At 40.8% G+C, this 26321-nt stretch overlaps 1 protein-coding gene across 1 annotated transcript in view; it reads left to right on the top strand.

Annotated features, from left to right (window-relative positions):
• The window catches only part of SH3YL1 (SH3 and SYLF domain containing 1), a 42921-nt gene extending 38216 nt beyond the window's left edge, over positions 1-4705 (top strand). The window contains exon 10 of the mRNA XM_020782623.3: positions 3826-4705. Coding sequence (XP_020638282.1) covers positions 3826-4019 — 194 coding nt within the window. The 3' untranslated portion in view covers positions 4020-4705. The remainder of the gene's footprint in view (positions 1-3825) is intronic.
• The last annotated feature ends 21616 nt before the right edge of the window (positions 4706-26321 follow it).

Genomic DNA, 26321 nt, shown 5'->3' with positions numbered 1-26321 from the left:
GTTCCGATCATAGCAATGCTTTTATAACAGCTGACTGGTGGTTTCAAAATGGCCGCCCGCTGTTTCTGGGATGGATTCCTCCCTTACCGAACAGCGAAAATGGCCGCGCTATGGAGGATCTTCGCTGAACGGTGAGTTTGAAGCTCATAGGAACGCATTAATCACATTTTAATGCGTTTCTATGGGCTTTTTTGCCCCGTATAGCGACGAATCCATATAGCGACAATTTTTCCGGAACGGATTATCGTCGCTATGCGGGGCACCACTGTATAGGTAAAATTAAAAACAAATTAGAACATAAATATAATTTAACCATTTTTGACAATTGGGCTACTTCAATAGCATTATCTCAGCCATTTGCCATGTCGCCTTCTGTATACATGGTAGGGCATAAATTGCATGCATTTAAATACTGCATTGATTGAATTTCTCCACAGTCACAGAAAATTTGTCCTGGATTCTAGTAGCCCTATTTTATTTTTATTTTTTTTATTTAATTTATATCCTGCCTATCTAGTCAGCTCAGGACCACTCTAGGCGGCTTGATTATTCTTGATTATTGTTTGGTTTTCCTATTTTGCTTCAAAGTCTATTAAGTGGCTTCCAGATGGTCCAGCTAGAGCAGTGGTTCCCAACCTTTTTTGGGTTGCGCCCCCCCCTTTTATAATGACAAAGTAACTTATGACCCATCTGCCATATTTGCATAAAAAGGCATATTTTTGATAGGGTAAAGTCATCTGTTCTCAGAAAGTAGTCTTTCTCCCTCTCCCCCCAAGGGCCTGTTTCTCATACATGCACATGCATGCGAACTTTAATATTTCCTTCTGAAATTATTTAACAATGTCTACAACACATATAAGGAGACCCACAACCTCCCAGAAAACACTTGGGGGGGGGGAAGGGTTCAATCCAGAATGGCCCCCAGGTTGAGAAACACTAAGCTGGAATCTTGTCCTGGTGGGAGACACTCTTCAGCATTCATCCACTTGGCAAGGTGTGTTGTTTTTGTTCTCCGTAGGCTTAGCCTGGCCTCTTCTGGTTTAGTATTTAGACCCTGAGATGTGTTCAGAAAACTTTTTCTTGATTTTAACTGTCTTCTAGGGGAGCTGGTGTCCATGAAGCGGATAGGTGCTCTATTACCATATTTTCTTCATTATTTTGCTAGTACTCTTGACATACGTACTTCTGGAGAGGCAATGCCAGCCAGATAAGGGACTTTTTCAGTGGGGGTAGTGTTGAGGCAGCTAGTAACACTCCTGCAGGATTTATATAGGTGGGTTATAAATATAATTTTTTTATTATTATTATTATTATTATTATTATTATTATTATTATTATTATTATTATTATTATTATTAAGATCTACATTGACTTCTTTGGCATTTGCTGATTTATACCATTCGGCACTCGCACATTCTGTTGTGGAGCAGCACAAGGTCCAAGCTGTTCTTCTTATTGTTTGTGGGTATGCACCCCAGTCTGACCCAGCCAGTTTCCTAAGTATGTTATTTATGGTGGCATCTTTCTGTTAGGTTTTTAGATAATGTTTTCTTTAAGTCAGAGTTCAATCCAGAATGATGCCCAAATACTTTGTGGTAGGGCAGTGTTCTAAAATTTTGGTTTCTCCACTCATTCAGAGCTTCCCCTCTGTTCTTGAAGTGGAAGGCACAGACCTGAGTCTTTAAAGGGTTTGGTTCCAACTGTCTGTTTTTATAAGATGAGGAATATCTTCTAATGCAGAGGTTACATGGTGAACAATGGCCTCAAGGGTTTCCCCCTCGAGTGTCAAGGCAAGATCATCAGCACAGAAGAAACTCCTGGAGTACGAGAATGTTGGTTGATCATTTGTCTAAATGTTGAAAAGTAATGATGCCAGGATGCTACCCTATGGAAGACTGTTCCTTCGGTTTCTCCAGCAGCTGTGCCTCTCTTGAAATCCAAGAAAGGATATTCAGTTTTGAAGTAGAAGGGTGACCGTTTTTATTAGTCTGTGATCTTTAGTAAGGAGGTAGAGCTTTTTCAGCAGCAGTATCATAGCTCTCTATAAGGTTGGCTCTCAGTGAGAGAGCAAATGACCCTTTTCCCCACATGTGGGTGTACGCACATGTGCACACACAGAGATATCAATCAGTGGTCTTGCGTAACATCCTGAACCTGCAGGAATTTCTTCTTCTATAAAACTAAGCCAGAGGAACTGTAGGCCCGAAGGGTTGGCCATCTCAGATCTAGCATGTGAGCCAGCAGCCTTAGTAAAAGTAGGCTTTACTTACTCAAAGGCATTTTTTCTGCTTTTGAGCAAAACAATTTTGGTAGCAAGCTTCTTCAACTGTTCTAAATAGTATTGTGTGACAAAAACATCCGCTTTCTAATCAAGATAATCATAACCTACTTGGTCTAGGACAGATAGTGTTTTATGGAATACAACACTGTAGCACCATCTTGTGTGAGCTGAATGTTTTCATTGGTATTTTTCAAATCCAAATAAAGTTAAAGCAGAACAACGTACACAGTGTTTACCTAGTCTTGCATTGTGCTAGCTAATCTTCAGATATTCCCAAAGTAAACGAATGATTCCCATTTTCCGTTGATTCTGTAGGTGTGCTGAGAACACTGTTTTGAAAACAGTGTAATCCATGTCACTTTAAAAAAATGCCTTGTTCTTATTTACCCCATGTGGGGCTGCAGCTGCAGAAGTAGTTGCTTCTGCTGCTTTACCTCTATCCATGGTAAATACCTGGATTCCTTTTTGCTGCCGTTCTTACCTAGTTTTTTTGCCTTCCTTGTGATTTCACTGTCTTGCTATTGATTAAAGTGGGGCGGGTGAAGTGTGAGCCTCTGGATGTTGTTGGACTTCACTTACCCAGATTTCTTCACCACAAGCTCTAGCGGTTAGGCCTGATGGGAGATGCAGTCCAACAACATTTGGAGATCAGTATTTTCCCCAACTTTTAAAGTAAGGGAAACTACTTGTAAGGGCTTGGGGAAGTGCCACGGGTTAAGTCATATCTGGCCTCCTGCAAGATATGAAAATGGTTGTTGTGGGTTTTTTCGGGCTCTTTGGCCGTGTTCTGAAGGTTGTTCTTTCTAACGTTTCGCGAGTCTCTGTGGCCGGCATCTTCAGAGGACAGCAACCTGTGCTCTGGTGCAGTTGGCTTGGGAGTGGAGTCTTTATGGCTGTGAGATCAGCTTTTGTCCTTTTCAGGAGATGCAGCTATTTTTCTGCTCTGCAAACTCTAGTGTGTCTACTTACTGTTCAGTCCTCATGACAATCTGGGCAAAGGGTGTCTCTCTCGATGTGGTTGCCCTGCAGCCCCCATCAGCTCAAGCCAGCACAGCCAGTGGAAGGCAATGCTGGGAGTTGCAGCTGAGCAACCTCTGGAGAGCTGAATTTTTCTGAGCCATGCATGATATGAAGCGTTGGAATCATTTTGTTGAAAAGATATTCAAATGTTGCCAGATTCAGGGGAGAGGGGTAGGTCTTAATCCTCCGGTCCATCTCATTTAATGTTCCGTTCTAGCCTTTAAGCAGCAAATGAAAGAAACAGACCCAGTCCAGTAGCTGTCATTCTCAAATAGGCAATCGTACCAAAAATGTAAGTGGGCCTTCTTTTCCACCCCCCTCTCTGTTTGTGCTTTGTTTTGTGCAATGTGTGTTAGTATTGTGGAAGATTCTGCAGAATGTCTGACTCACATTTCTGACCAGACAAATGCCAACTCTTCAGAGGCCTCTAGCTTTTATATAGGCATATAGGCTGCAGGTGCAATTTACCTTTTATAATGAAGTGTAACGCTGAAATTTTGCATTGAAATTGTTTTTCATTCCAGGAAACACCAAGACCAGTCCCACTATAGTGACAGCATTGTATCCCTTTGAAGGGCAGCAGCCGGGTGACTTGACCTTCAACGCTGGAGATAAAATCCAGGTCACAATGAAAACAGATTCACAGTTTGACTGGTGGGAAGGACATTTAGGAGGCAAGACTGGCATTTTCCCTGCAAATTATGTTACTACGAACTAAAACACATTAAATGGCCTTACTGCTCATCTAAATGCTTTTTTCTTAAATACGTAAGAAATAAACTGTTTGGCTTGATCAGGTTGGGTGAAGGCCAATGGTGGAAAGTCCCCTGGCCTGAAACCGATTTTTTTTCCTTTTTTTCCGGTCCTCACTCAGCAAAATCATAAGGGTACACACATGCCACTTGTGAGGGTGCTGCAGAGAATGGGAGATTCACCGTGTGCCTTCCATGTGGCTCTTCCAACCCTTCTTTTGTAATTCATTCAGGGACTGGATAAGATAGAGGTGAGAGAGATATTGACTCCCCAGTTCTGTGCCATGCTCCGCAAAGCTGCTCACGTTATTTTATAAAAAAAAATATTAACTTTTTTTAAAAAGAAAGTAACAACAAAATTATGCTGCTTGTGTTAATATAATATAAAGAGCAAGACAACAACGTTCTGTTGAGTTTGGATGAAGTCCTTCATCTGCAGACACTATGTTCGTGATCTTCCAGATCAAGCCTTTTTATTTATATAGATTTTTTAAATTAAAAAATTTAACTAATATTTTATAAATTTTTATGTGATTCTTATTGATCAGCAAAATAATAAAAACTAATGCAAAGTGACCTTCATAAAAGCTGCTCAAATCATGTTTTGTATCTATTTTCCTTTATTAATACAAAATAAAATCTGAATATTTTATTTGTTGCCAGGTTATTTTCTTTTGTTTTCTCTTCAAACAGGTGGACATTTCCATATTGTGTACTAGGCCTACAAATACCTTCTTAAATTTTGTTCTTACGTTGTTCCTGTTTTTGTTTCTTGCATCTGACCTGCTTCCAAGAGGATTGTGTTCAGCAATAATTACCTGGATTTATTTTCTGTGTGGCTCTGACTTGCCTTTAGCCTTTCGTTCTGACATCCAGCTACATCTGCTTATCCTGCAGGTTTTTAGCAGGTCTAAGTCTCATCATATAGCTGTTTTCCATATGGCTATCGTAGGAACACATGAAGCTGCCTTCTACTTGATTTGACAATGGATCCATCTAACCCAGTCTAACCAGCAGTAGCTGCCTCAAACTTCAGTCAGGATTCTTCTTCTAGCGTGGCCAGAATATTCCTGGTATTACCTGATGGTCTCCTGTTAAAGTATTAACTAGGCCTAACCCTGCTTTGCTTTCAAAATCAGAATGTTTAGAATGATATGATGGTAGCAAATGATTATTTCTTCAACCTGTCTTTTTCAAAAGCCACAGCAGGATAGTTACAGATTGGGGCTCCCAATGAGAGGAACAAATTTGGAATCTAAAACTTCATTTGTTATGAGGATAGCTGGTTCCTCCAGCTGCAAAGGTTTTCTTGCTCCTTTAAATGTTATAAGACACCGCTGAAAATCCATGATTGCACTACATGATCAAAATGTACCTCCCGGTTTCTTTTCTGGTATCCTGTATATCTTGGAGAATTTGGTTAATTCTCTTTTAGTTAGCAAAGTAAGAAACAGTCCAGTCTTATCAGTACCTTGTACATTTGAGCATACACAGATTAGAAGTTTGTTGGTGTAAAATCACTCTATAAACATTTCAAGTAGAAACGGTATGTTTACTTACAGTTGCGATCTGTGGTTTCAGCCAGAAGGATAAAAAGAAAAAACAATGTGAGTCTCAACCATGTAGGAGACAGGCCCTCCATGCTTGTGCATAGTTAGAGATCAGAAGTGGAGAGAGACTAGCAAAGCAAAAGGAAATGAAGTAAACAAACAGGAAGAAAGGAGGGGCACACCAAAAGCAGGAAAAAAAAAACCTTTATCAACCAGTTAGTCAGTGGGAAAGGAGATAAACCATTTAGGTTCTACAAACCTCCCTCCCCCTGATACCCAGTGTTACAAAGCATGCAAGATTGTTAATATCTCAACAGTATAATGATGTCCCTTGTAGCTTCGCAGTAGTATCTATGCTGTCCTCATTTGGCCATGCATATCAAAAATATAGGTAGGGAAAAGTTAATGGGACTAGAGTGTATCCAACATTATTAAATGTGTAATAATTTTCACACATGGAATCTGAGTGAAGCTAATCTTTAATGTCTACTTTATCTCTCCACCTTCTCTACAGTATTGCCCTTTGTGCATCATCTGTGCCTCTGGCATTTGTGCATATAGCTCTGATTAACAGTCTGCCCATGTGAAACAACTGAATTGTATTTTATTTTTTATTAAAACTTTCTCAGGGAAGGATGCTAACAATTATGTATTCCTTTTAACCTGCATGTTCAGGATCAAACTGTCATTTGCAGCTTATTCTGTTTATTGTTTTAGCTTTAGCAAGTAGAGATGGGGGTATTCGTATATGAATACGAATATCCCCGCACAGCTGGAGTTAACAAGGGTCCGGCCCTTGGGGCTGGCCCATCCAATCACACATCTACTGCCAGTGGCCCCACTCATCCTTCCAATTGCTCCCGGAACGCCACTCTCCTCCCACTCGGCTAGCCACTCCAGGCAGGGCGAGGGAGGACGTGTCTCCTTGCACTGCTGCTGAGTGGCCAGGCAAGCGGGAAGAAAGTGACACTCAGGGAGCAATTGGAAGGATGAGTGGGGCCACCAGCGGATGCGTGAGTGGACAGTCTGGCCCCAGGGGCTAGACCTTTGTTAAGTCCAGCTGTGTGGGGATATTCGTATACGAATACCCCGATCTCTATTAGCAACCCAAACTGTTTTTGTTGCTATTGTTGGAAAGTGATTTATTCAGATGTTATCTCTGGGGCTGGTTATCTTGTGCACTGTATCACCGTGCAGCATTGCTTCAGGCCTTTTAGATGTGGCACATGTGGAGAAGTGTCAAGAAATTGCAGGCAGTTTTGCTGAGTTAGCTGTCTTCCCAATACCTTTCTCTGTAGTCTATATACCGAAGACATTTACGTATAATCTACAAATCGAAGGATCCATCTCGCTGGAGGTGCCCTGACCTTGGAATCCTCCTTTGGGAGATACAACTGGCCCAATGTTATGCTGTCTCCTGTGCCAGGTTAAGACCTTTTCTTTACCCTGACATTTTATATATTAGATGTGTGTCATTAGCTGCTTGAATTCTGTATGCCTCCTAATTTTACTATATTTAGTTTTTCATTGTAGTGCATATCTGACTTCCGTGGAGACCACCCAGAAATTTTCTTTGGACAAAGGCATGACTTATAAATTTTTCAAATAAATAATATCCAAATGTTTAAGATATCCCATGCCACCCAGGCAAAGCTGAAGGGTGGCATACAACAGGCTAAGAAATAATGATTACTAAAGAAGTTCTAAAAGAAAACTTCAGGACATTATGGTCAAATGTGAGGCATATTTAAAATCTTTTAACAGAGGGCAGGAAACCAGCACAGATCAAAAGAAACCACACACAAGTTGGATGTTAGGCAGTAAAATTTGGTTGTCCGTTCAGTGTTGGGTTTGGATGAGCCATCCCTTAGCAGCCAATAGCTATACATATCTGCAGAGTGCAAGTTTAATTTGCTCATACATTTTAATATAGTGGTGCCTCGCTTAGCGACGTTAATCTGTGCAGGAAAAAACGTTGCTAAGCGATTTCATCGCTAAACGGATTTTAAAAGCCCATAGAAGCGCATTAAAACACCATTAATGTGTTCCTATGGGCTTTAAAACTAACCTTAAACGAAAATCCTCCATAGGGGCGGCCATTTCCGGTTCCTCTAAAGCGAGGCAACACAGCAGGCAGCCATTTTGTTTTTCCAGCGGCCATTTTGAAACCGCCGATCAGGTGGCCGAAAATGGGGGCGTTGCAGTGATCGCTTCCCTGTGATCTTCGCAAAGTGAATTTTCCCCACAGGGACCATCGCTAAGCGATCGCTTTTGTGATCGCTTAAACCCCGTTGCTAAGTGATTTCGTCGCTCAACGGAGCGATCGCTAAGCGAGGCACCACTGTATATTAATTCAGACATGTGTGAAGCTGCTCTTCTTCAAAAACACCAGGTACAATCAAAACTATAAAAACATTGACTGGTATCATATAGCAGATACAGTGGTGCCTCACATTACGACATTAATTCATTCCAGCGAAATCACTGTAGAATGAAAACGTTGCAATGCGAAAATAAAAACCCATTGAAACGCATTAAAACCCATTTAATGCGTTCCAATGGGCTAAAAACTCACCGTCCAGCAAAGATCCTCCATAGGGCGGCCATTTTCGGTGGCTGTCTTGCGAGGAATCTGTCCCAGAAAACAGTGGGGAGCCATTTTATTTACCCGGCGGCCATTTTGAAACCGCCGATCTGCTGTCACAAAGCGAAAAGTGAAAAAAGCCTATTCAGACCATCGTTTTGTGATTGCAAAAGCGATCACAAAAACGTCGTCGTAATGCGGTTTTGTCGTAATGCGGGGCAATCGTAAAGCGGGGCACGACTGTACAAGTTTTAACCAAAAACCTAAGTATCTGTTAAATATCAGCACAGTACATATGCTGTTCCTAATATTGCTGGTTTTTGTAGCTCTGATGTTGTGATTTCTGAGATCTGCAACTGCTTATGATGCTTTGTGAATTTTTCTGGCATTGTTCCCAAAGCCACAATGACTATAAGGACAACTGAAGTGTTTTTCATCTTGCAGGATCTCTGTATTTTGTTAGTTTTTCTAATTGTTTTCAACTTGAGCATCGCCAGGAATTGCAATGTCAATGATCCAGACATATCTTCCTTCTGTCTGGAGTGTTATGTTTAAGGTGTCTTATCAGTTTGGATCCCACAAGATCTTGACTTCCTCATTTTCTGACACCTTCTCTACCTAATGTTCCCATGGGTTTCTGAAGACTGGCAAGTTATATTTTTTGCCTAATGACCAGTGCATAGTTTTGCCACTCTATCATGTCTGATTTTGTAATCTGTTTGTGCAATCTTTGGACATTCACAGATGAGGTATGACACAGTTTCATATTTTTCTTGGCAGAGTCGACATTTACTGTTAGCACTAATTCCTTGCATCTTAGCTTTCATCACGTTGGTTTGGAGAGCTTGTTCTTGTGCAGCAAAAATCAAACCTTTGGTTTCTTTCTTAAAGGTCCCCAATTTTAGCCATGCCCATGTTGAATTATTATCATGCTTTCCATCAATATTTCTCAGGTGTTGTCCATGGTTTATTTTTCCAGCTGTTTAATTTATTTTCAAATTGTTATTTCTTATTGAGCCTTTGTTTGTTGTTTTAAAAATATTCTCCATTTTCATCACCTTAAATTTCTCTGGTACTGATATAATCATCTAAGCTTCTTTTTTACCTCCTCTACTATCTGCTGTATTTGCAGTAATCCATGGTCTCCAATTTTTCATGGTAAATATAATCTGTCCACATCAATTTTTGGATGTAGCACATGATACATGTTCATTAGTTTCCATTTTTTTGATTCAATTCTTCTAATTCATTTTGGGTCCAATCTATTATTCCAGCTGGGGTATCTAATTATTGGAACTGTCCCTGAGTTTATGGCTTTGATTGTGATTTCACTATTTAATTTTGATTTTAAGATTTTCCTCAGTCTTTTGATATATTCCCTTTCTGTCAGTTCTTTAACTTTCATGTGTAGAATATTATCTGCTTCTAGCATTCCAAGGTATTTATAATTTTTATCACTGGATAGTGATTTTATAATACTGCCATTTTTAAACTCTATTCCATCTAGTTTTTGGATCTTGTCATGGCGTATAGACAGAGCTGCACATTTCTCCATTCCAAATTTTCTTTGGATATCTTCACTAAATATATGCACTGTGTGTAGCAGTGATTCTATCTCTGTGGAACTTTTTGCATGTAGTTTTAGGTCATCGATGTATAAGAGATGATTGAGTTTTTCCTGGTTCTGAAATACGGCAGCCCAATCTAGTTTTATTTAAAATTATTAGCATTGGGATTAGTGAGATTTAAACAGCAGTGGTGACAAAGAATCCCCTTGAAATATTCTTCTTTTGGTGCTAACTTCCCCAATTTGTTCACCATGGGCAATTAAGACAGTTTTCCATTTTTTCCATGTTTTTCTTGAGGAACTTCTGAATATTTTTACTAATCCCAAAAAAGTTTAGGTAGGTGTGGATCCTGTGTGGCAATGAGTTAAATGCCTTGTTATAGTTTATGCAAGCCATGTTAACATTTTTTGTCTTCTTGCATTGTGTAGCATTTTTATCAATAAGCGGCTTATCCTTCATGCCTCTTGACTTTTTAAAGTTCTGTTTCTGTTCAGTTGGGTATAGGGAGTTTTCAATTGAGTAATTATATATTTATCTTGCAAGTACTGCGAGGAGTTTGAACATTGTTGGAATGCATGTAATTGGTTGATAATTACTGGGTTCATTCCCCTTTTGATGATCATTTATTATCAGTAATTGTGTGGCCTTTTGTCATCTAATCTTTAGTTGTAGAATTTTGAAGTGATTAAATTGCACTTCTATACATTGATGGAGATTTGTTAAATGCTTTAACCAAAATCGTGCTGCTCATCTAGACCAGATATGCCCCAGTTTTTCACAGTCTTTACTTTACTCTTAATCATTTCAGTTGTTATTACAATATCATCCCTATGTTTTACTAGAATTTCTTTATAGCTGTGCTAAACGTGAGCTGGATTATTTCTTTCAGTGTATTGCTTGGGATTGTTCTGATGACTATATTTGCATCTGTCAATAGATCTTTTACTAGTTTACTTTATAATTGGCACAAAATGGGGAGCCTTTGTCTTTCTGTGTTTTGACTTACATGGGTTACTATTTTTCCCTCTGATGTCTGCCATTATGTGAACTCATAATTTCTGGGTTGTTCCATAAGTTGTTCCTCTATTGATGCGTTTTCTTCAACTATTGTGTCTACCTCTACCCTTCATTTTTCTTCCATACTACAGTCATTGTTCTAGTTCTTACACTTCCAGTTCTTAAAAACACTTTTGTCTGGATGATAAACCTTCTCTGGTCCATTAATCATTGTTCAGTTATGTCACTACCTGGGTGTTTCCTTTTCCAATTTTCCATTATTCTTTTTTGAAAACTGTGGGCTGTTGGGTTTGCCTTGTAATAGAATTTCATAATTTCTCGATTTTCAGTGAGAGTCCAAGTTTTGCGTTTACATTGTTCCAGTAGCTTTGCAGCAGCCTGTCCTGATTCCTCAGCAAAGTCTGCTGAGTCCTGTAGCCCATTTGTCACCAGATGTCCAGAGGCTATAACATCTGACATGGTCCTTGTTGACGCGGGTGATGACCGATCCGGTATGGATTTGTGTTTATTTCCTCTCATCATAACTGATGGTTGGTGGACACAGTTGATCTGGAAAGGGACCCTATGGATAATTGAATCCACACCTGTCAAGGAGGCACAGTGGGGAATCAAACTCCCAACCTCTGGCTCCGTACCAGAAGCACAAACCATTAAGTTAATGTCACCTAAGGAAATAAGTTGTAGGAGGGGAAAAAAAATTATGTCCCCACTTTCTTTGTGACCACATTTTTAAAAATCTGAGCTGAAATAGAAAGAGTTCCAGGGGGTTTCCTTTGGAATGGCTGCTGAAAGATGACGGAATTTGTTGGCGCTGCTGAATTTCTGTTTCCTTGCAGGTGATAAGAGAGATGTTTGACTACTCATGGTAGTGAGGGAAATGAAGGAGAGAAGAATCATAGACAGGGAAAGGATGAAAGTGCATGTGCTTTTTGCGGGCTCAGTTGTATCTAAATATTTTGTGCATGGAGAATGTGCATCGGAGGGAACAAAGTGGGTGACTTTCTGCCTTCTTGTAAATCCAATGAACAGAAGAGCACGTTGGAAGAAAAGTTGGCCATTTTACTCAAAAGAGAATATTGAGAACCCCCATTTTTGACATTTATCCTGCGTGCTCAGTCTGCAGGCTGCCCTTGAAGCGAATCTTTTGGTTCTTTCTGAATTGTTAGACACTATACATTATTAACAACTGGAGAATTGTCAAGGAAGAAGGCAGTTGATTTTGCTGCCAGTTATGCTGGTGATATCATGGCTAGAGTTGTCAGTTTTTGATTTGCAACTTCAGCCAATCCCTCCTCAAGAGCTAGATCTGATTCTAATTAGGTGTAGATACTGCTTGATCCAGGTTTGTATTCTTCATCACAACGAATATTTTATCAAATGCAGTCCAGAGCACAGCACATAGCTGTATTTTTAAAAGGTATCACATTGTACATAGCTTGTACCTTCCTTCAGCACATTTGTTTTTGTGTTCATGTGCCTCATTTGCTTCCTTTATACTTGGGTTTTTTTAAAAAAAATACGAACCCCCCTGTTGTGTTACAAACCCAAGCTGTCACTCTGACTTTAATTGGTTGCTGTTTTCCGCCAGATGCTGACAAATGTACGTATAAAAGCTCAGCAGAAGTGTTTGGGGTCACTTGAATGTTGTGGATCACTTGTTCTGTATATGGATTGTTAATTAATTTCAACTGTTGAGCCAGCAAATATCCCATGTCTTACAACTAGAAGAGTTTGCCTGGAGCTATAAACAGGATGCAGCGGCTTCTCTATCCTTGGAGGACCCTTGAAGGTTTTCTGTGGGTTTTGTTCAACTTTCAGCTAATTTCAAGAAATGCTTGCGTGCGTCAAATGCAATGAACGATGCTTCCATTTGTTTTTTCCCTCATAAGTAATAGGATCTTCCTCATCAGGTATGCCATATGACAGGTCCCTTGACAGTTCAACTGTTGTTGTGTTTTAATATTTGCAGTCTAAACACTCCACCTTCACAGAACATGTTAAGTTTTAAAATTCAGTTTGCCTTTCCTAGCATTTGTATTTCTGAAAAAAAATGTTTAGTTAATTTCTCTGAAGTTGACACTCTTCTGACATTATTTGCAACTCAGCCTGACTGCTTTATTCCTGTAACATAAGGCTCTGTAAAGAAATCCCAATTTCATCAAATACAGGAGGCTAAATTGCGAGTTTATTTTCATAATCATATAGAACTGAATATTCTGTATTTTGCCTCCCTCTTTTTAAAAAAAAAATATTTTTTTTTGCTCTCTTCCTCCTTTTCTCTGAAACTCATAAAGAGAAATGTGAATTTCTGAATCTTCTCAATCTTGGAAGAGGGTTGGGGGAAGAGAAATCTTGATGTGTGCTTATATTCCTTTGAAGTGGCTGGGTCTAAAATGTATTTCAGAGCATCGTTACACTATTGAAATAAACCAGGTTAGGGAGCGGGGCATTTGAATTTGGTTTAAAGCCATGTGGTAGTCACATGGTGTGTGCGTGTCCTCTTGGGAAAACTTTTAATCCATTTTAATCCATTGTGTATCAGTGGAGGAGACCATGTGGACTTTTAGAATTGTTGGCATTTGAAGCTTCACCCTGTGCCCGCCCACCCTCACACTGGCTGCTTCTCACAGCCACCAAACAAAATTGATACTTTTAAAAATCTTGTAATCTGAAATAGCACCATCAGAAAATTTTTTGTTGTTGTTTAGTCGTTTAGTTGTGTCCGACTCTTCATGACCCCATGTACAAGAGCACGCCAGGCCCACCTGTCTTCCACTGCCTTCCGGAGCTGGACCAAATTCATGTTGGTCGCTTCAATGACACTGTCCATCCATCTCATCCTCTGTCGTCCCCTTCTCCTCTTGCCCTCATACTTTCCTAACATCAGGGTCTTTTCCAGGGAGTCTTCTCTTCTCATGAGATGGCCAAAGTACTGGAGCCTCAGCTTCAAGATCTGTCCTTCCAGTGAGCACTCAGGCTTGATTTCCTTTAGAATGGATAGGTTTGTTCTCCTTGCAGCCCAGGGGACTCTCAAGAGTCTCCTCCAACACCACAATTCAAAAGCATCAATTCTTTGGCAGTCAGCTTTCTTTATGGTCCAGCTCTCACTTCCATGCATCACATTCCCTCCGCCACCCAGATGTTCAGTGGGTTTGGGTCCACCTGCCTACTCCCGTCTGACCGCACAGCACTGATTAGCTGTTCAGAGGGCTTGTCCGCTGCCTGCTGATCAGCCATCTGGTGGACTTGCCTGCCCACTTGTATGTTCTCCACAGCAGAGGATTGGAGCCAGTTTCCACTGCTGTCAGAAGGAAAAAGTGAGGGTGCCAGCAATCAGTAGATTTGCAAAAGGTGTGTGGGGGGGGGAGAGACATCTAGCCCTGGCTGACACTGAAGGCTTACGAAGAAGGGAGAAGTGGGTGTGGGTGTCTGATCATGCATCTTTATGAACAGAGGTGTTTATGCATGCCAAAAGGATTCAAAATAAATTGATTTGACGTCTGAGTTAAAATAAATGATTCTCTGGCAGAAGAGTAAAATACCTAATTTCCAATCGAAATAACACAATTCCCTGTCAAAACAACCCATGCTTCTGTGTGCATTAAGGGGTCACCTTTTTAAAGATCAATTTAAAATGTGCTTATCTGATTCAAATACATTTTTCCCCTAGCATTTCCACTTTGGTCAATTAAGGTGTGTGTGATGTTTTTATGCTATCTCGTATTTATCACAACAGAAGTTCCTTGTGAAACAGGAGTACTGAAAAAGTTATGTCTGCAAGTGTGGGCAGTTCTTTTGAACAAAGATTACAAAGGGATGAATGGATTCTCGTATGAACCACATCTTTTGAAACATCTTGTCCTTGATCAACAGAAGCAGTGGCTGCGCTGAGAATAATATTTAAGAGAAGAAATTGCTTTTGTTTTTTCAAGAAGGGACAGAACATTGCTTTTTCCTCACATGTATGAATTGAGAGATAAATAGCTTTTTTGAAACAGAATGAGGGATTTGTCAAAAGGGACACTTATTCACCTTTTGCCTTCTATAGCACTGCTGCACGGATCCATTCCCTTCAGCTGACCGGGCACTTTCTCAATTTTTTTGGAAAACCAAAATATTTAGAGGGCGCCAGTGGTGAACATCAACTTCCTTGTTGAAATGACAAAGTAGCCTGAACTTAATTTAAATACATTTTATTGCAGTGTTGATGGGTGAACAAGTAATTGTTGTTCCTAATTCCACAGTGACATTCCCAATGGTGAATGCGTTTTGTCTCAGTAGACGAGCTGCTTTATAGAGCCTACTCAGCTATAGTGGTTGTTCAGAAAAATTACTACTCCAGCCCCTCAGACTTTGAAGAAAAAAGTCACTCCTCAGAGTATTCATGTTTTGGTCTTTTAAACAGAACTGCCTAGTGCTTCATGACTTGGAACCACCAAGTGAAATAATAATTTTCAAGAACTGGATAGATTTTAATCCATTTCATGAAAAGGGCCACGTTTTTCCACTCCAGAGAATTCCCAAGAACTATGGCAAGTAGGCAGCCATTTATAAAGAGGAAACTATGTTTTCATGAAATTGATTGAAGTTTTGTCCAGTTGCCAAACAAACAAAAAAGTATTGATACACAAAGTGGCTTCGTATCATGAGACAGAAAACTTTCACACATAATGGGCACTTCTACAAGGAACACCTTGATTTGGAGCTGGATAGAGTGTATTCGTGAAGGCTTTCATGGCCGGGATCCAATCGTTGTTGTGGGTTTTTTGGGCTTTTTGGCTGTGTTCTGAAGGTTGTTCTTCCTAACGTTTCGCCAGTCTCTGTGGCTGGCATCTTCAGAGGACAGCACTGGATAGAGTGGGTTACAATTCAGTCAAACTGAAGGTGAGGGAACAAGTTAATCTTAGCTATTTGGAAGTTGTGTGGATTCAATGGTTCCATGCCTAAACTTATTTTGGGCAGACCCAACCTGTAGGCCTTGCATTCTGTAGCACATGGACTTGAAGGCATATCCTAGTAGCAACAGTGGTGTTCCTGGTTTGTTGCTAATATAATATACCAGCAGAGATGCTCAATTTTCCAGATGTTATTTGATTGCAGTTTACAAGCCCGAATGGCATAGCCAAGACTGAGGCTGATGGCATAGCCAAGACTATAGGAGCTGCAGTCCCACAATATCTGGAGGGGGGGTATGTATCCCTTATCCCTGATGTAGATGATGCATGGGGGAATATATGTCCTTGGGAAGATGTTGATGATGATTTCAGGTATATCTATCCCACCTTCTAGGGAAAATGCCTCATCAGGTGGCCTATGTAAACTAAAATATTAATGCAGTATCAAATACTGTACACATATACAATACTACAATGCAGGAACATAAGAAACTTCCTTTGACTGAGTTAGACCATTGGCCTATAGCCCAGTGTTGTTAACTCTGACTGGCAGCACCCAGGTTTTCAAAAGGATTTTGTTCTAGCCTTGGCTGGAGATTGCTGGTGGTTTCCATTGCAATTATCATTCACATCTGATCCTGCTTAGCTTCTGAAGCCAGACAAGACTGGGTGTGTTGACGGAGGTACAGAATTAAACCCCATTATCTGAAACAAGCCAGCCAGCAGAACATTAATCAGGAAATGGTTAATGACACCAATCAGGTTGTGGTGCCCTCACACAGGTGCAGTTCATCTCCTTTTCCTCTGTGCGGTTTAGCAACCAAACGGGTCAAAACAACACATTTGATCCCTGAAATAAGAACCAAGTGCTGCCTGTGACATTGATTCAAATGTAAATGATTTCTTTTTTAAAAAAAACGCACAACTAAACCACCAGCTCTCATGCCTGTGCCACTCCACCAGTGGTTTCCCTATCCCCCCCCCCTTACACAGCATTATGCAAAAGCAGTTTCCATTAATGGGCTTTCAGTCTTTAAGTGGACAAAAAAATGTTTAATGTGAGCCTCAAGGGTGTGATATTAATAGCTCTTGCTTGACAATGTGACATAGCCACATAAGTGATTATACTCCCAGCACATTGCCCTCACTGAAATACAGCCTTCAAGTAGCGTGGGCAGGCCAGCCAGATGCAAAACTGAAACACTATCTTGACTAACCAAGTTGACTTTAAAAGTAAATAATCCAGCGGGTGGTCCCCTAAATTGTCAGCACTCCTTATATCCTGCAACGTAAACAGGCTTGTCAAACACAATTTGTGTCATAGTGTTAAAACTCTGCTTCACCCAAGAACTCCAGGCTGGAAGAGATTCTGTCGGTGAGGAAGGAGGGAAATTATATGCCACTTTACGGCACCATTGTTTTAGTGGAAGCAGTTGCTTAGAAAGAATAATGCCAACTTTTATTACAAGTGGAAGTGAAATCAGCTGTGTAGGTAGAAAAAGTGATGCAGGCAATGAGCTTGTGCTTGTCTTTAACCCCAGTGCAGCAGGATGGATAATTTCTGCTTCAAAGCATGACATATTGTTGGAAAATCCATATACATTTGGACTCACATTGATTCACATGACACTTTTGCCTGAAGAATTGGGTTCCTCAATTCTGAGTTACATCAATCTTTTCCAGGTGTTTCTAGGTATGGAGTGTGCAGCACTGGTCTCTTGGTTCCTTCTCCTAAGGGTGCTCTGGAACTGTGCAGCTTGCTCAAAGCTACACAGTCTGACTCTCCTCTCTGGAGCCATAGTGGGGAACTGAACTCCCAACCTCTGGCTCCATAACCAGAGACCCAACTCACTGAGCTATCCAGACAGCTCCAAATACCATTGCAAAAATTGCACACCTTCCTTAAGCACCTCATCCAGGAAGGGGGATGCTTGCTAACTCTCTGACAGTTGTAAAACCGAAGTGGGTTTCTTCTCAGGAGGAGTCTCCCAAGGATAGTCCATCAAGGAGGCACTTGGTGGCTTCAGTGATAGAGGCACTCAGCCTCTCCTGCTCAAGATAGTAAGTGACCAATGGCAAGGACTAAGCCAACAAGCGGTAGCATGTATCATCCTAAATACTTTGTCTACATCTTCAGAGTACAGCAGCCCTACAGTCCTCCAAATGAACTGGACGTAGCAGTATCCAGGATTCATCCATAGCTGGAACGATGGTGGTCTAATTGTATCTTTCGATTTCTCAGCGAATAAGTCGCAATGGCTGAAATCCTGTTGCTTAGTGAAAGAAACCATATGGCTTTCAGTTCTTTCCTGGCCAACGAATAGATTCCCAGTGATGTGCACGGACACTGCCCCGATGCTTGTGTGTTCGCCCCCGAGGATAGTAGGAAAGACTTTTTATTTTCTGGTTAGGAATGGACTAAAAATTACACATGATTTATCAGATTATCCAAGGCTCTGAAGTCTCTGGTCCTTGCCTGATGTCAAGAAGAGTTAAGAGACCTTCAGCCACAAACTTTGCTATTCATATACAGCCGGCTTTGTGTTTTGCATCAAAATATGATGCCCAATTAAAGGGATCGGAAAGGACAGGGAAGGGTTCTGAACAAAACCGGAATCAGCTGAAATGCTGAGACGGTTGATTGAAGGACTCAGTGTCACAGAATATTGCAGTACTCTGACATTCCCACAAAAAGAAAATCGTCATTTCTTGCAAGGCCCAGCTGTCCAAAACACCCATCAGTCTCAAAGCAACCCCCTGGCCTCATTTTATTTTCATAATTAAATGTATGTTATTGAAAAGAATCCAGAACGTGGGAATGGAAAATGTTTTTTCAAGCAAAAACTGTGGGAATCCAAGATGGGAAACGATCAACAGGGAACTCTAGTGCAATAATGTGAAATTCTATAAAGGCCCAATTGTTTATATATTTCATTTTATTTATAGGGACACCCATAGTGTGGGCATTTGGGTGCCTTGTGCTGAAAAAATAAAAAATAAAAATAAACATATTTCCAAAATAGAATCCTTAAGTCTGCTCAGGTCAGTGTTCAAGACTGGAAAGTTGGCTTCCCGGTAACCTAGGCCAATTATTAATTGCTGACAGGGATAGACGGATTTGATCAGTCAATCTGGATTTGATTTGTTTATACAACTACCTTACTCTATCGTCTGCAAATGATCTAATGGACCTGCAACACTATCCTTCCACTCCTCCTTCCACTCCCTTCTTATTAATCGTTGCATATGACTTTGAAGGAAGGAGATTGTACAATCTTCAGCACTTGATGAGCCAAAACTCCAAAAGAACTGCACAAATCTCTTGCATACCAGCAATTTTTAAAATATATTGTGATATTCATTGTTATTTTTGCAATACATTTTTTTAAAAAAAAAAAAACAATAATTACTTGCTTGGATTCCGATCTCATTCCTCAAAGGTTTTTCTTCTCTTCAACCAAGTTTCATTGAACGAGCAGATACTCTTTATGGTAGAACTGCGGAATTTCTTTTCTTTCTTCCTGATTCTACTTTCTGCATGCAAACCCTGCCGCCATCTTCTGCTTCCTTAAACCTAGGGAGTGAATTTGGGGGCTGGGTGAAGCAATGGAGGGTTATCCCTACAGGTAGAATCAGTGAAAATTGCTTCCCCTCCCCATTGCTGCCAATGGTTCTCCACTTGGAGCAGCTTGTGAAAGAGACTTCACACTTGTGATTTGTGGAGGACCAGAATTTAAGTGAAGGATGGCTGTATGTTTCTGTTAAAGGAACGTAGATGAGAAGTTGGCCAGACATTCATTCTCATGTGCTCCCCCAACTTTGCACTCTCCCACAATGAGATTATTGAGAGGTTCTACACAATCCATTGTGAGTACACCATGCTTATTTGAGATAGAGGTCGAACCAACTAACAACCCCAATACAAAATCTGATACTTAGTCTTGGGCTCCAAATTAGTAGCATCCTGAGAGCCAGGTCCCTAGGAGAATCAGTTAAGTGAGTCAGCTAACTCGTCATGCAAAGAATAGCTTTTCCTAGCTCTGATTTAAAGTGTGAGTCAAAAGATGACTGGGATTAAATGGAAAGAGTGGTCACAACTGACTAGATAGGCGGGGTGTAAATGAAATAAATAAATAAAGAAAGAAAGAAAGAAAGCTGATTTCTACAGCTGTCTTTCCCTCCATCCCATTCCACAGAGGACATTGGTCTATGGTTTTCTTTCAGATTAAATAAAATGCTCTCAGAGTAGGCACAGCTGATTCTGTAAATCTGCAATGAAACAATGTGATCTGTGTTTTTATATTCTTGGGAAGCACCTGCTGCTTCGTAAGAAGAATCACCTTATTAGTCTTTCAGTAAATAACGGACTTTTAAAAATGGACTCTGGTGATATTTCACATACTCTTAAAAATAGCTCCAGACATGAGTACATACTTTTATGCTGCCTTTGGATAGAATTCAGTTTTGTGCCTACACCAGCAAAAGGGGGTCATCATTTCATTCCACTTGGATACTCTCTGTCTTTCTCTACCAGCTGTCTTCACCAGTTAAAACTCTGCCTGATAGTGTTCCCAAGACACTGAGGAAATGTCTCTGTGCTCTCAAGAGGGAAGCACCTTCCAGATTCACTGACAGCCACCAGTTGTTACCACAAATAGCCCGCTGAATCTTAGTCTTCGTTTCCCTATTTTATTCTGGTTATATTTTGTATCTCAAGGTTTCAGGCAACTTCCTTGGCTGTAAACAGCACTGGCCCTGGGAGGAAGTGCTTTCTGTTTTACCCTGGTACTTTAAGTCTAATACCTGTTCAAATTTAAGTCTGTATGTGGAATTTTTTTCATCTCATAATACAAGCAGACCTGTTTGGGAAAGGAACAGGACCTTCAGAATGGCATGAGTTCCAAACCCAGCTTGGCTAGCATCCAAGCTTCTCATGACAGCCTGAAATACTTATTATCAGACCTTCTAAACCAGGAGTCCTCAAAACGGTGGGTTTCTGCTGTTCTCCTTCAACCATTCACCTAACTCCTAACCAGCACATCTGGTCAGGGCTTCTGCGAGATGTAGTACAAAAAGGGGGCCAAGTGCTGGGACCAACTCATGATTTGTCAAGAGTGGATACGACATCATAGGAAACCTATGGTCAGTACTGACGTGTCATATCTTTTCGTATCAGGCAGGGACAGTCACCATCAGCGTGACAACCTAAAAGATTTCCAGCAATCACAGAGACACTCAAGGTAACAAATCACATTGGTTTAATTATTATTGACAAGGTGTCAGAATAGAATGCACAGGACACACTGTAGGACTCTTTCCCCCCCACACACACACACGATATATGCCACAAACCTGGATAAAATTTTGATGCATGAGGAAACATGGACTGTTGGGACTATCATGGCAACAAGGTCAGAAGATGATTCTCCAGTGGAACACTGTATTACTCCTGTACAAAGAGAGTATGACTGGATTTTTCTATTTATTTTTGTTTTAAGGCTCAGCCTTAAAAATAACATTTCCCTCCCACTCCTCACAGCGAGTGTAATTTACAACACAGCAAAAGCAGCTCGAGGCTCATGGGGCTGAAGTTAAAACATCTCTCTGTGGTTTATACAGCAGACTTACACTTTCTGAATCTTGTAGAACAAGCAAGTGGATTTTATCCAGGCAGAAACTTGGCCTCCAATGCCCTAGCCCAGGAGAGACTTGTTATTCAATCTGATAAAAATAGGCTCTGACCGTTTTGTAAGTTAACACTGCAGGAATGCTATAAACAAATAAATAACAGGAGGCCTATGTTGTTGGTTTGCGGTACCTTAACTCAAGTGACCTGGGCTAGGGAAACATTTAGTCCATATTGGGTCCTGATTCCACATCAGCCTGTGGAACGGAGGTGGGGGAAGAGAGTCCATGTTTGCTAGGCGATGTCCTGAATCTGTAGATCAAAGACTCTTAGCAATGTTTGGAGACTCAATAAAAGGGCCAAGATTTATCTGAACAGTATACGTACTGGCAGAAATATGACTGGGAATAATAGTAAGGCCAGTTCTCTTGTTCATGACAGAAAACCTCACACAACACTAGCTTGCCAAGAAAGAGGGAAGGAGTACCACATCATCACACTGGAAAGGTTATTAGAAAGATGCTGATGCCATTCCATCCGGCACCTGCTTCACACAGACATTGCTGGGGGTGGATGAATATAAGGAAGAAATGTTCATCAATAGTACTGATGACTCTGCGGACATGTTTCAGTTCAAAGTCAACCCTCACTCCTGGAGTTGCTTTGCAGCTATTTGATCCCCTGTGAACAATATGCAAGGAAAATTCAGAACACAAATACAGACAAGTCCTTTATCATGCAATCACCTGGCCTCACTCACAGAGCTTGGCAGGGGTCCCAGGTAATTACATTTGCCACTACCTGTTTTCCTATGGCTTCTTCTGTCTCTTTACTCACCATAAAAAAACATTAGGGAGGGGGGAAAAAGAATGGCCACACAGGACGAGTAGAGCCCAAAGCTGTCTGTCACGCCAGGCTGCATCAGAGTGTGAGATTTCTCAACAGTAGTAGGAGAAACCTCAATTCAGTGGTGATTTTTTAAAAATGTGTTTTTTTCCCCTCATGCAAGAAAAGTCCATGACATTTCCAGTTCTGCCAGACCCGTGTTAGAGCCCTGGAGAGCTTCGTCTGGGTCAGTCTGGACTGCATCGGAATGAATCAGTCAACAGTCTTTGCTCAATATAAGGTTGCTTCTAACGTTCCTATGCCAGTGCTCATTTCACTGCTTTCTTCCGTTTGAGCCCAAAATGCTACACTTCTTTTCTGCCCCAAACCCCCAGCTCTCGCCCCTGTCCCCCACCCATGTATAAGTCTTGGCTGATTGGTCAGTAGGTTAAAATAAGAAAGCCAAAAGGCCTTTGGTTTTTAAAACTGGTTTTAAAATTGGTTTTAACAGGTGTCTTAAATGTGCTTATAAGCAATGTTTTAAAGCAACTATTTGAAATAACGTTTTTATAATGATTTGTTTTTAAACCTTTTAATCTGTTTACTGTTGTACATCACGTTGGGAGCCTTGTGGGCAGAAAAGTAATAAACAAATCCAATAAGTGAATACAAAAAGTTGTATCTGAAATGTATCCTGTCTGAATATTTCTTTAAAAAACTGCCTGCCTGCCTGCCTGCCTTTCTTTCTTTCTTTCTTTCTTTCTTTCTTTCTTTCTTTCTTTCTTTCTTTCTTTCTTTCTTTCTTTCTTTCTTTCTTTCTTTCTTTCTTTCTTTCTTTTTCTTTCTTTCTTTCTTTCTTTCTTTCTTTCTTCCTTTCTTCCTTCTTCCTACCTACCTACCTACCTACCTACCTACCTACCTACCTACCTACCTACCTACCTACCTACCTACCTACCTACCTACCTACCTACTGTTCTACTGGACCTCCCAAAGACGTCAGTCCTGCAGATCTACAGCCAGCACCCTTTTTGCCCCAGACAGTTCTTTGTAAATGAATGGCTGCTGCCTAAAGTAGCCTATTTCCTGTGACCACTTCACTCTGGGTTGGTCCGTGTTGCATGGTTCACTGCTACACTTATGTCACTTTAGCCTGAGGCAGATGCTGAGCTGTGTTCAGCTCTGTCTGTTCTCCAGTGGAATAGAGATAGAACAGATTACTCGTCCCACTGCAGCATCCCGCTATGCTGCAAAGGAATGGAGAAACATCCAGATCAAAGAATTCATGCAAGGGGATGCTGAAGTCCTATTGAATAAATGGAAACCCACATGCACTGGGTCGGATGGAACCCTTTGCCACCTATCTACCTGGTTAAGTGGCATCACTTCAAATTGGTTAGCAGGGGTTCCATCATGTCTTTATATTAAAATGGGTGACAATGCAAAAATACATAGAGTTTTGAATGCACTGGAGTTGCCCGTCTTTGGTCCGATGGATATTCATGACCATTTATAGCTTTTCCCTTCCATGTGCATTTTCAACTGGCTTCCTATACAGAGAGAAATGGAAGAAAGTTCATCCAAGCCACACACTTTTACTCTGAAGTAAAAGTAGTGTAGAATCAGCATGTAAATGCATGTCAAATCCATGAGTAATGAGTGGAAAAGTCAGAAGGGGAAACTAAGGGGGCAGAGCTGTAAACACAGTAGCAGTTGGCAAAACAAAGATAGATATGTTTTATGTTCAACCTTCTGTGCTTCTAAAGTAATGTGTGTGTGTGGGGGAAGGGTGCAAATCTCTCCACTGATGCCGTAGAGCTTGGTGCACAAGGGACCTCTAAGAGGAATAAATCATGTTTTCCTACCTGGTAAAAGATGCAGGAATCTGAAATGCTGACACACTATATACATTGTCAGGGCTAAATCCAACTGTCAGTGTCAACTAGAGGCGACCCATTGAGTCAATGAAATTTACTTGAGTCCTGACTTAACAAGCCCAACTCATTTAGGGAGTCCATTCTGGTCAAGACAAATGATAAAGCTACTTTATGGACATATTTCCTACATCTTCTCCAGCTCCTAAAAACCAGTGTAATCAGTCCTAAGCTTCCCAGCTGTTTGGCAGCTGCTAATCCTTTCCTCATCAAAGGGCTGGAATATGTTGGTTCTTCCACTCTCCTCTTCCGGACAAAGCAAAAGTCAGTGGTAGATCATGTTTTCTATAAAGCAGACACCATGTTTAATCCCCGGTCACCTATACTTTAAAAAAAAGTCTCAGCAGCTAAGATGTAGGAAGACCATCTGAGGTCTTGGGAGATCCAGCTTCCCAGAGAAGTAAACAGTACAGTATTTGACTGGACAAACCAATAGTCCCTCACAATGCATGATGACTTCATACTGTCATCAGTTAATCCAGTGGTTCCCAACCTTGGGTCACTCAGGTGTTCTTGGACTGCAACTCCCAGAAACCCCAGCCACCACAACTCTGGTGAAGGCTTCTAGGAATTGAAGTCCAAGAACAGCTGGGTTACCCAAGGATGAGAACCACTGAGCTAATCCGATGAGCCTAGAATTATGTTCCTCCAGAAATATCTGACTACATCATGAGCAATCGAGTGGAGCAATGTGACTGTTGTTGCAAACTGCTCTCCACCTGGAGCTTTGTGTAGACAGCTTAGATCCTTACACTTATCTGTAAAGTTTTAGAATAATTCTGATGAAGATATGCTGATTCAATATGCCATGCAATTCAGAGAATGTGATCTGTGTTGCTGCAGCATTTCTAGGCAGCTTTTAAATACTGATATTGAAAATTAGCTGTACTGGAAGCGAAGATCATATTCATAAAAACAGAAGTCATGTTCAAGGAGGAATTGCAACCTGCTGATCCCATCCAAAAGCTCTCCTTTTCAACTGATCTGCTACAGAAATGTTCAGATGAGTGAACTCTTGGGATTACAGCAATCTTGCATGCACTAACACTGGGTATCAGTGGGAAGTGACTTTACAGATTAATGTGGTTGTCCTTTGCCTCCTTTGCCACTAACTTGATTAGTTATATGATTTTCTGCCTCTGGCATTTGAGGCAAACCCCCTCCCCCTCATCCTGTTTGATTTTGCTTCCTTTTTTTTTTTGAATAGCCCCTCTTCTTCTGAGCAGCAAGTATGTCAGGTCTCCTGCATGCTGGAGACTTGTTTCTTGGTATTTTTCTTTCCTTCTGACTGTAACTACAGATGGTGACTGTAAATAAAGATACCTTAACCCCCCTCCCCACTTTAGCTGCTACTAGCGTGATTAACCTTATATAGTGTTGTTTTGTGTATAAACCAGGGAGGGTGCTGTTTGATGAGACTGGGCTGATCTGTCCACCTTTTCTGTATTGTTCCTTCTTCTTTATACTTTGCTCACTAAGAGGAATAACCAAAGTCCTAGACCGTACCTATTTTTAGCAAAATTCCCCAATATGAATTGAATGTTGACTTGTGCTAGTTTTATCTTCTCTTGCTTCTCCCCCATCTGCTCCTCTACTGGCACATTGCTCTTTCCTGGGGTGGTGGGAGGCTGTGCCTGTGGAAAGCTGGGTAGGCTGGGTTAGCCCTACGACATTTTCCTGCCTGGAAGAGTTTAGCAAACGGTGGCTCTCCCAACTATCCATCGCATGATCCATAGCACCCAAAGCCAACCAAGTCGTGTTGGCAGAGGAGGCAGAAAAGCCCAAAGCCTCTGTTCCCATCTCTGAGAGTTTTTTTTAAAAACGCAACAGTAATAAAATGAAGAACTAAGAATGTGTTGCTCTTTCATGACAACTGAGATCTGATGCCTCGGGTAGCTGGCATGCTCTGATGAATGGTAGCCTTCGCCCTACAGAGCATTTTAGTAGCTCTTTTTTGTAGTTCTTCAGTGTTACTCATTATTTAAAGAGTAACGTGTCAGCAGCATGTTACCAACATATTCCTTGTTTTTTAAACAAAATAAAGTACTCTCAAATCCCCCAACAATATTTCAAGAATAATGAGTAAATATTCCTTGTTACACTAAACACACATTTCCAATCATCATGCCTGGTTTTTTAAAAAAATCCACCATATCATTATAACCTCATTATCCTCAAAAGAAGCACATTATAAACAGCATCTTCTCACTTGTAATGTATGATTAGCAAGCATTTTACCCATGAAATGAGCTAATAGGCTGTATGACTCGGT

The sequence above is a fragment of the Pogona vitticeps genome, chromosome 1 (assembly GCF_051106095.1).
Source record: "Pogona vitticeps strain Pit_001003342236 chromosome 1, PviZW2.1, whole genome shotgun sequence".
Classification (NCBI taxonomy): domain Eukaryota; kingdom Metazoa; phylum Chordata; class Lepidosauria; order Squamata; family Agamidae; genus Pogona; species Pogona vitticeps.
The sequence above is the reverse complement of the archived record's forward strand: the minus strand, read 5'-3'. Positions and strand labels throughout refer to the sequence as shown.